The 11,471-nt window shown below is 33.8% G+C and overlaps 2 protein-coding genes and 1 long non-coding RNA gene across 3 annotated transcripts; 1 reads left to right on the forward strand and 2 right to left on the reverse strand.

Moving 5' to 3' along the window:
• Positions 1–214: 214 nt before the first annotated feature.
• Positions 215–3,455, reverse strand: LOC145564715 (B3 domain-containing protein REM16-like). The gene is made up of 6 exons (XM_081624939.1): positions 3,348–3,455; positions 2,365–2,743; positions 1,939–2,088; positions 1,478–1,672; positions 609–757; positions 215–511 (listed from the first exon to the last, which is right to left on the reverse strand). The coding sequence occupies exons 1-6, from the start codon at positions 3,453–3,455 to the stop codon at positions 215–217; spliced, it is 1,278 nt and encodes a 425-aa protein (XP_081481065.1).
• A 384-nt stretch (positions 3,456–3,839) lies between these two features.
• LOC145563397 (uncharacterized) lies at positions 3,840–4,925 on the forward strand. The gene is made up of 2 exons (XR_014094534.1): positions 3,840–4,264; positions 4,654–4,925. It is a non-coding gene; the product is annotated as an uncharacterized LOC145563397 (long non-coding RNA).
• Positions 4,926–5,652: 727 nt separating this feature from the next.
• LOC145563398 (protein CPR-5-like) lies at positions 5,653–10,976 on the reverse strand. Its single transcript, XM_081623843.1, has 5 exons — positions 10,393–10,976; positions 8,513–8,569; positions 8,117–8,152; positions 7,270–8,010; positions 5,653–6,455 (listed from the first exon to the last, which is right to left on the reverse strand). Exons 1-5 carry the CDS (start codon positions 10,729–10,731, stop codon positions 5,871–5,873), a joined length of 1,758 nt encoding a protein of 585 aa, XP_081479969.1. The 5' UTR covers positions 10,732–10,976; the 3' UTR covers positions 5,653–5,870.
• Between the last annotated feature and the right edge of the window lie 495 nt (positions 10,977–11,471).

Raw genomic sequence — 11,471 nt, forward strand, 5'->3', positions numbered from 1 at the left:
AAAGATTGACAAACTTAATATTTGATCAAATGGCAAGTAACTAAACAACATTGATCCAAGCCAAACTTGTTTGTGACCTCTAATCAGAATATTATGCTATATAAGCTGCAATATATTTGATGTCCACAATGATTGGAAAGCTAATTGGAGAGGAGGCAGGCAACATTTCATCAATACACAAATGTGCTTTTATATTTCATTCAACACTACATGCTCAGTGGTTCTTCTTATGTACAGGGCTAAGTGGAGTAATTTCAGGAACAACTCGGAAAATGCTGACATCCAGAACAAAACGCTTGTTCTCTTGGCCACCAGGCACGAACAAACACAAGTCGAATTCCTCCAAGAAATTGTCGAGTGCAAATTTTTTCCATCCACCTTCAAATCCTCCATGTCCATGGTTATTGGAAGTACAGAAGCTAACCACCCATGTATTGTTATTGGTTCTAAGAATCACATCTTGTCTTTTATCGCGTGAAAAACCTTTAGGCTTCCAGTTTCGAGGAATGACCTGAACATAAGTGCCACAATAGTTGGTTGAGCAAGAAAAGCTGCAAATTTTGATCAATGATCTTAAGGGCAGGGGTTCATAGAAGAAGCAATTTTACCAGTGAAAAACGCTTATACACATGAGAAGGTCTCATGACAATGATGAAGCTTTCACCGATGGCATATTTACTTGCCAACGCCACAGCCTTTTCTTTTTCTGCGTCCGTTACAGGCCTTCTGTTTGATCTATAGCTTGCAGCGGCAACAACTGCACAAGATAAAATATTATAGCACTCTATCAAGTAGTACTTGGTAATCTATGTAGCACCAATAGAAACCACCTAGTACCTACAGTACAAAGGCAAAATAGCTCTTCAACTGATCAATAAAATCAATATTGAAAAACTCGATTCAGTTAGATCAGTAAAATCAGTGACAAGACATACACTAGTGATTCAGCAAAAATCAGTTTTAGTTTACAAAAGTCAGCAAAATTTTTGCAACCTCTTGATGTTTTTAGTGTTTCGTCTTCTCTCCAAGGTAACAAACTTCATTCATCAAAAATCAGATCATTAAACTAAGGGCTTGTTTGGCATCATTTTTTGTTTTCAATTTCCTATTTTTTTGAAAACCAAAAACAGGAAACAAGAAAAAGGTGTTTTCACTTTTCTGTTGTCAGTTTTCAAAATTATCATGATTTTAGTAAGTTTAAATAATTTTTGATTCATTATGGGGCATATATCATATACTTTTAAAAAACAAAAAACAGGACCTCACTTGTGCCTTTAAAACTTTTGACTTTTTGAGCACCAAATTGTCAACTTCTCTATTTCTCTCTATTCTCTTTCACTACTCTTCAATTTCACCAAGCATAAATACACAGTTCTTGTTAAGCAAAACAAACATAAACACAAAAAAGTTCCCAACTGCAACATAAACAAATATGCTCTTCTTGTTCTAGTAAATGAACTAGCGACTGAAGCCATACCAGTGGAGCTCTTCCTTTTCATGTTCTCAAAGAGTGGAACATAATCTGATTCATCTTTATTGCTATCACTAGCAGCAGAATGAGAGTGAGTCTTCTTTGAATTATTGCCATTCACTTTCGAACATTTGTTCTTCTTTGAAATGGAATCATCTTCAATGAATGCCCTTCGTTTATCCCTTTCATCATTATCGAATCCTTAAACAAAATGCATAAACATATTAGCACAAGATCAGCCGTTTTGTTTTTTATAAGGTTTATAATATAATAACAATCCTTTAGTTTCTCAGATCACTTAATTAGATAAAACTCAGCACAAAAATAGCCCTTTTTTTCATACACACTTGTCACACTGAGTCAACATCCTCCTCAGTAAGTTATGAAAAATTATGCTTAAATAGATAAAGAAGAGCATTAAAAAAAAAAATAATAGATGTGACCTTTAGGCCTTTTCAGAAACATACCAGTGGACTTCCTTTTCTTCAAACAATTAGATGGGACTTCCTTTGGAGAAATTTCATTCTCTTTCAAAGAATTCTGTTGTTTTGAAGTAGATCTGTCTTTGTTTGATTCCGCAGGTTCATCTTCATCCTGTTCCTCATGAAGATCATGATCTGTTTCAAACACATAAATATCAGTAGGCTAACCACACTCTAGTAATATAGATTTATAACCTTTTCGTCCCATAATTAACTTCAACTTGACATTTTTGCCATTTGGGATTGGCATGGACATTAAGAATAGTTGTTAAATGTAACATAAAAGTAAAAGGGAAATGAAAGAATGAATTTCTTTTGGATACATTACAGAAAGAAAAGTGTGAAACTAATTTTGGGACGGAGGAAGTACTAAAAAAAGTCAATTAACGAACTAGAGTTCAAGCATACAACCTGTGTGAGCGGTGCTGTCAGAAGAACAAATGATATACTCAAACGAGTCACTCTTTGCTTGTTCATCCGAACCACTATTAGATTGAGGTTGTTCACATTTTCTCACAAAGTAAGATGATTCTCGCTCACATGAATTAGTTTGATCAAAGAACAACACCTCAAAAGATTTGTCATTTCTGTCATACTTGAAGATAAGAAGGTCGTTCTTTTGCAAGGAGTAAGCTTTGACAAACTCTTTCCAAACATCACCAGTTAACATAACAATATTGCTGTCATTACTCAGTAAATTGACATGCCAGATAATTCCATTTGGACCTTTCACGATTACATTCTCCGGTAACCTTGCAATCTCATTTGCAGTAAATTTCTTAGGAAGTTTCTGATGATGAAACAATGAAAATCAATTAATCAAAATGCACATAATATGTAACGGAGGTATACAACAATATCCAAAGCCTTAATCTATACATAATGGGGTTGGTTGCATGAACCAAGATCAAATAAAATAGTGCTCGTATAGGACATTGTTCGCGTTCCTATGCCATTTTACAAATTCCTTTCAAATTACAGTAAACCCCTAGTATTGAGGTAACGTTTGATATTAAAGTTTAGAACTTGCAATTTAGGGTACACATGAATCATGATCTTAAACAAGTCAATGAGAAATTCAAGTTTATCAACGAACAACTTTAACAATTAACATCTTTATTCTTCATATATTATTAGTTAAAATTATAAAAAAAAAATGATGTTTTGAAAGTATAAATTGACACAACTTTATCAATAACTCATGATCCCGCCTAACTATACTATTCTATTAAAATCACAATACATAGTCAAGGAAGTGTGTGTGAATAATGTGACCAAATGATCAATACATACAATTAAACAAAAAAATTGTAAAACTAACTTATAAATTAAGAGCACAGTAAAATTAAAAAAAAAAAAAAAAGTAATAAAAGTAATTTCAAAAAAAAACTTACAAGGTGTTGTTGGAAATCAAAAGGAAGAATTTGAAAGAAGTGCACAGAATGAAAATGTTTCCAATAAGTATTCTCTTCCCAGCTCCTGCACTTCTCTGGATTCTTCATCTTCAGGGTTAATGCTGATCTTCCCCTATTCAAAATAAAGATGGAAGTAAAACCCTAAATTAATTAAGAATGTTAATTTTTTTGTGTAAAATTAATAATTACGTGTAAATAAAAGTGTAAGTGATTATAAAACGAAGAAAAAGGAAAATATTAAAATCGGAGATGTTTCACGTAAATAAATGCTACGTAACTAATGTAGTCATGTAGGAGTATTTTACCATCTCTCTTTTAGTAGTTTTGATGTGAGAAAAATAAGCTCAACAATAGATTGGTGTCACGTAGGGCTGGCAAAAACTGACCCGACCCGAAAACCCGACCCGAACCCGACCCGAAAAAAGCGGGTTAGGGTTGAGAATTTTGACCCGAAAACTTAAATGGGTCGACACGAACCCGAACCCGAAATTAAATGGGTTAGGTTAAGGTTGAAAATCTCAACCCGAAGACGACCCACTTAACCCGAAATAAATTTCAGGTCATAATCAGGTCGGGTCAACCCGAACCCGACCTGATAACCCGAATTAGTTTAAGTTTAAAAAAAAAAAAACGTAAAAAGCTTTTATTAGCCCAGCCCAAATGCACAAAGAGGCTTCCTATATAAATTCAAAACCCTAAAATAATCTCATTTCCCCTCACCTCTTCAGCCGTTTTTCCCCTCATTTCGCTCTCTTTAATTTTCTCTCTCCTCAAAAACTCATTATATTGTTGAATTTTCTCTTTAATTTCCTTCAGTCGTTTACCATTGTCAATTTGTCATCTCCTTCACTCCTTCACAAGACGCGTTCCTTAATTCTTCTCCTTCATCAATCAAGGTATCTTGCTTCTTAATTTATTTTCTGTTTCTTTTTTCGTGTTTTTACATGCTATTTTTGTTTATTTTCGTATTCTTTTGTTGTTAATTTTATAATTACCTGCTTTCGTTTATTTTGTTTTTTTTACATGCTAATTTTCGAGTGTTATTACTAATTTATGATGTTAAATGTTGTTGTTTATGTTATAATACGGTTGTTTTTGCTAATTTTCGAATGTAATGCTAATTTTTATTGTTAAATGTTGTTTATTTAATGGTGATTCTTGTTATTTTTTGTTTTTCATGAGCATGCATGTTTTAATTTAGATCTTACTAGTTAGATCTAGACAATCTAGTCTGATTTAGATTATTATCATGTTTTAATTATATTAGTGTTGTTTTTCTTTATAGGTTTGGCAGCAAGAAGTAATCACCCATGTTCAATTGGAAATGTTGTGGATCAATTTTAAAGCTTGAGGTGGTGAACAAGGATGACAACATGATAGATTGACAGTCTCAACATCGCCCGATCTTAATTCAAATGAAAATCTTATTGCATCTTCTATTATTTTTGAGAACTGTAATTTGTGTTAAAAAATCTTTTGAAACTTGGTTTGTAATTAGTGAATTGCACTTTTTATCGGTTTATAATCGTTAATTAGGATTGTTACTTTGTTAGACTATGCCATTTAATTTTGGTTTGAATTAAAACGCTCAACCTCTGAACAACTTGTGTTTGAAATGAAAAAAAAGTTAATTCAGGTTAATTTTGGGTTAACCCGAACCTGAATATATCAGGTTTGGGTCGGGTCAAGTTCAGGTCAAAGAAACCTGATTTTAATCCAAATAAAAAATCAGGTCAAGTAAGGTCAATTTCGGGTTGACCCGAACCTGAAAATATCAGGTTCAGGTTGAGGTTTTCAACCCGAAAAGTTAAACGGATCAGGTTCGGGTTGGGGGGTAGCTGACCCGAAATTAGGTGACCCGAACACGAACCCGACCCGACCTGATCCGTTTGCCAGCCCTAGTGTCACGTGCCCTGTGGCTGTTCCTGTTCCGTTGTATTTTTCTTTTTTTTTTTTTTTTTTTTTTGGGTTTTAGAGAGCCAAGGATGGGATGAGAATCGATCTAGTATCTCTGAAATCGGGAGGAAAGCTCTAACCACATGAATTATCCCTCACTCTCACTCGTTTTAGCTCTATTCAGTTCTGTTCAATTCAGCTCCAATTAGTTCAGTTCAACTCTAATCGATTTAGTTCAGTAAATGTGTACAGGTCCTAAGAGTTCATGATTGTGAAATTTATATGGATCAACAATGGTCAATATTCCTACATTTCGAGCAAAACTCCCTAATTGTTAATTTTAATACATTGATGGGAAAAAAAATGGTTTATCATCCAACTCTATTCATAAATCAACATAGTGATCGCCATTTTATTAATCTACAATGTGCTTGAACATACATATGAAACAGTTTATTAAACAATAGCCCATAAATAACATTACACAAAAGACAACTGCCTAAATAAATACGACCATAGATACAGATGTACCAAAACAAAACCTCTGCAAGGCATATTGAGAAATAACTAGGAATGAGTAGAAGAGTAAAAAAAAATTACATAGTATTACAGTTCAACTTCGACGTCACTATGGTAGCCACTCCCCTCATCATAACCTTCATCATAGGCAGCTAACATATAATTTCTGATCAATTTAGAGAAATGCTCTTCCCACCAAGCTCTTGGGCTCGCAAAAGGCAGAAAACCGCAACAGATTGGAATCAAAATAAGAATGAGATAGAACAACCAACGCCTCATCCAAAAGGGGAAGATCACGCGAGACTTTATCTCTTGAGATACTTGAATTGGCCCATTAAGTATGTAAAAGAAGAATGGCGTAAAAACATTTAAGAAGAAGTGCAATAAGCACAAAACTTCCCAGTATATGAGCCATTCATATCCATCACCTCCTAATGTGTCGACACAAAGCTTTCCAGCAAAACCACAGCCAACCCCTAAAAGCAGTATCAGAAAGGTGATTGGCATGGCTTGTCTCGAAATTTCAGAGCGTTGGATAAGCACATAAGCAATGGCTAAAATCATCAGCAAACCAAACAGCATCCTGCTGTACACTTGAACCTCACACTTTAGGGTCTGGAGGCCTGAATTAAATGATGCCATTGGTTTCGGGATCCACCAGGATTTGGACACCTGAAAAAAATATAAATAAAGAATAAGGCAGTGTTTTTTTTTTTTTTTTTTTTTTTTTTTTTGACGGGAAGAATAAGGCAGTGTTATGCATCCATAAAAAAACAAAAATGACACATTGGAAGGACATCCTAAAATCATATAATCCTAAATTCCTAACTACGACCTCTAATCTTTCAAAAAATAATTCCGATTTTAAAGATTATATTTGATGATTTGGAATCTTTAGAAGTTAAACATTCAAACACAGTAGGTAGAACTTTTTGGTATTACCAACTTCCAATGTAGAAAGCATGGGCTAGGTTCATTTCTTTGTGTTTTAGAAAGAAATCTGGAACCTCAATTTGGGGCAATGGTATTCCCGGTACTTCTTGGCATATGGTTTGAATCACAAATGAAGAAACTATCTAGTTTTTCACAAAGACGAAATCAACCACAGGAAAAAAAAAAAAAGAAATCCTTGTGGAACTCTATTGCAATATGCAATAATCTCAAACTTAACGAATCCATCCCCCACCCCCTCCAAAAAGATAATAATAATAACTGGTCATTTCTCTCTTGGTCAGAGCCAAAGGGTCCTACAGATTTCCTCAACAAACACCAAAATTTCCAAATGCCAAAAAGAATAGAGAAGTTTCAGTTGAAATACGGTCAATTGGCCACTGCAAAGAAGTATAGGATCTACATGACTCCATAACATTACATACTAGGAAGCTAAAAATAATGGCTAAAACAGTAAACAAGAACCAAAAATGTGGATGACTGGACTCACTAAAAGCTATGTTAGCTATCTCAATAATAAACAGGTTTTCCATACCTCGTAAGCAGAGCATGATCTACTCAGTTGGCGGAGATTGTCATATGAAAACGCATACACTCCATAGCCAAGGCACCCTGACATTATAAGCAAGTCAGCAACAAGAAAGTCCGCACATGTTTTGAGGAGCTCACTATGTCTTGTCTCTTCCAATTGATTCTTGAACTTTTCGGCTTTAAAAGATGTTCTTGAAATTCCTAGAGACAATTTACATCTCTCCAAGAAATTCAAATCAGAATTAAGAGCCAGTTGAGTTTCTTTCAGCTGCAACTTTCTCATAATTAGACCTATTTCAACACTCTTTAGGTCATTTGCACGGGTTTGCTCAATAACAGATTTCTCAACAGTACTGAGCACTGAATGGTTGCTCAAGTGATTTCGCATGTTTGAAATAACAGTTTGCGAGCTTATATGCCCTTGCAGGGGAAGATCCTGGTTCCTAGAATCTGCTGATTGAATGTCTTCTTCCTCTCCAACTATTTTCATACATCCTTGAGCCCCAGTAAAATGATTTACTGGTATTGTGCAACCGTCTGCAATATCAGATCTTTTTGCAGAACAATATCCATTGTTTAAGGAGATGGATTGGGTTTCACCAGAGATACAATTGCCAACATCATTCCTAACTTGATCTTCTCTAACGTCTACAGATGAATTTTTAATTAATCTGAGAGTGCTGAGGGTACTTCCAAAAGATTTCTCAAAGTTTCTTGCAAAAGCATCAAACTTGTCGCCAAATACCTAGGTGCCACAATCAAGGAACAAAGGAAATATCCATGATCGAACGTCTTGTGGAAGCATTACTACAAATCATATGGTTTCAGCGCTAGATTGAAGAGTGGCTTACATTGGTCAAAGATTCCCTCACAGCTGAAGTGCAGATCTGTATATCAAAGACATAAGGAGTCACGTAAGTCGTGTATTTATAACATTGGGTAAATATAAGATATGTAGAGGCTGTGAAAACAACTGATGCACACATTTGACAACAAGTTAATGGCATTTAGTATATGATATAATTTCAATAACAAGGCCTTGATCCACAGAAAACTTTGATCCAGTGCCAATATCTGACTTAAAAAAAAGCTGGTAATGAACAAAAATTCCCAACTTTATCCAAATAAACCACCCTTACTTCAAAAACACTAAAACACATTGTAATATGTGGTGACACACTTCCAATGTGCTATGATACATAAAATTTGAAAAAAAAAAAAAAAAAAAAAGAAAAAGTTAGTTTTACCGTCGCTAGATGATCAATGGCAACATTCTCATTCGTCAAGTCCTTCTTCTCCAAGATCTGAAAGCAACAACTAAATCAACAGACGTACAAACAAGCAATACAATACAAACATAGAACAAATATAGTGATGGCTATAAAATTTTTTAGGTCATCCAAAGCTGGTACTAATAATTTAGATATGTAAAGCACAAATACACAATACTAATATACTGTAACCAAAAAAATCAAACCTTAAAGAGTTGACTCATCTGATAATCCCATATAAGAAAGTTCATAATAAAAATTTTACTTGTTTAATCAGATATAAAGTGGAAATTAATAAATCATGATGTCATCCAGAATTGATACCTTTTCAGCGTAACTTTATAAGAAAGTGCACCTAAGTGACCTAACCACTGTCCAATACTTTAATTCTTAGATCATAGTTCAATTATACTTTAAAGATTAACATAATAACATCAAAGTATAAAAGTTAACTAAATTTAGAATCTGTTCAATAATAATAAAAGAAACGGAATAAAAACCAAAAACTGTTTTGCTAACCACAGTATATTTTATACCCTGTTAAGCCAAAAGGTTGTTTTTTAAAAAAAATAAAGTTCTAACTTTGGTCAATATATTGAGTTTTATTAAAATTTAATATCTAAAGAAAATATCAAAGGAAAACTACATTGCTTACAAGACACTCTACCATTAAAAAACTAAAATCTGATGAAATGGAGCATCAGTTCTCATCAAATATTTCTAATATTGTAAGACACTTCCCTTTAATTTATAGGTTGTACCATATAGGCTTTTTACACTCTTTATATACTCATTGTTGACCATCTTTGATCATATACATGTGCAAGGATAGCATAGTCAGATAAGATCATGTTAGATTTGCCTCAATGTCATTTTCAAACATCCACCATTGTGTAATATTACTTACAGATAATTAGAGATAATAATGGCCAAAGTTGCACATTGATAGGCAACAAAGCCTTAATCCCATAAGGCAAGTTGATGAACAAGTCAAGACAACAGTTGAACAAGTGAGTAAGTCACCATCATATAAATAACCACTTCATATATATAAGAATAGTACATCTGAATCATAGAGAAATCGACTGAGGCTCCTCATCAACAACATATGCCAATAAACATAATAGAATGTGACGCAAATGTCTACTTCCAAAGTATGGTGATAGTGAATGAGATCAAGCAAGTTAACCATGGACATTAACTTATCAACGAAAGCCAGGATTCAAATCTGGCAATCGTCTGCTTCTAGCACTCATTAACACGACTTCTTGTCAAATTAATGCACTGAAAAATGCAATAGAACGTTGCCATGTATCCAAAGTTGCTACTAACTTCACAAACAATATTTGCAAGATCACAAAATACAATCCTACAATTACATTATACTATAATAATACATGTGTATTCCAAAATGTCCTAGCCGCCAATCAATCAATGCGCATCCATGAAACTACTACAATAGAACATACATCAGAAAATCAACATATCCAAATTAAATAAGAGCTCAAATTTAATCCACAATCCAAATCCAAGCCAATTTCCAGTAAATTACTTGAACTAAGTCCATATACTAAACTTTTACTATATATATATATATATAGAACACATAATATCCAAAGCATGAAAGCAGCAACAACACTGTTAAAAAACCCCAAAAAAATCCAAACTTTTTACACAGCAAATAAATATAAGCAATTATATACTTCAAAACTTCAATTATACATAAAATATACATAAATTCAATCAAAAACCCATGAATAAAAACACCCAAATAGACCAATTCCTTAAATTTAACCCCAAATAAATCATAATATAAGCATAAAAATCAAAACTTTAATAAAAAAATTCAATCAAACCTGAGCCAAAACGGCGGCAATCGACATCCCAAGAGGAAAAGCAATTGCTTCGACATCGGTGACGCTTCGGCGAACAGAAAACCTAGGGTTTTTGCGCTTACTAGGGATTCGAATTCCTCTCTGAATTGAAGAGGAAGACGAAGCAGAGGAAGTTTCATCAACAGCGCGTTTCTTGATTTTCCGGGTTGATTTAAAACCGTTGATTTGGGGTTTTGACGGGAAATCAGAGGGCTGAGATGGGGTTTCGGAGAGACTGTGATTAACGGTTGTGATTGAAGGTGGTTGTTCATCGGAGGGTTGAAGAGGCAGAGAGGAAGAAGGGGAGTTGTGAATCCCCATAATTAGGGATTGATTAATGAAGCATTTGATTTGGATTTACAGGAATTGAGGAAGAAGAAAGCGGGTAAAGTAGAGATTTTTATTTTGAAATTAATGAATTGTGATTTGTGAATTATGATCTTCTTTACCGTTGGAAATTGAAACCAAGTTTGGGAGTAGTTGACGGGATGGTACTTGGAAAGTTTTTTTTTTCCTCGGAAAGTTGGAAGTACAATTTCTTTTTTGTTCTCGAACGAAAGAGCGTACAAAGAAAGCTTTAAGATACACATGAAACTATGAACAAATCAAAGTATACTGTCAAAAAAAAAAAAAAGGATTTTCCTAAATAATGCTAAAATACAAATTAATTTCCTATATAAGTCAGTTTAAATACTATTTCACACAATATCGTCCATATATGTTTGGTTCTTAGGTTTGAAATTTGACAATATGAAACCGCTAATACCATTAGAGGTTCCATAGAGATTTGGAGATAGAACCTCTCTACTTTAGCTTTCACTAGCGGCTCTTTATATAGAACCGCTAATGGTATTAGAGGTTTTACATTAAAAATCGCTAATACCAATAGAGGTTCTATGCATAGAACCTCTAATGGTTCTATATTAGTTAAAACCGCCAACAATGTTAGTGGTTTTATACATGCAAATACCAAACCTTGCAACCGAGTCTAAGTGGACGGTATTGTGGGAAATAGTTTTTAAACCAATATATATAAGAAATTAGTTTAAATTAATACATTA

Source organism: Chenopodium album, chromosome 10, assembly GCF_948465745.1.
Source record: "Chenopodium album chromosome 10, dcCheAlbu1.1, whole genome shotgun sequence".
Lineage (NCBI taxonomy): Eukaryota > Viridiplantae > Streptophyta > Magnoliopsida > Caryophyllales > Amaranthaceae > Chenopodium > Chenopodium album.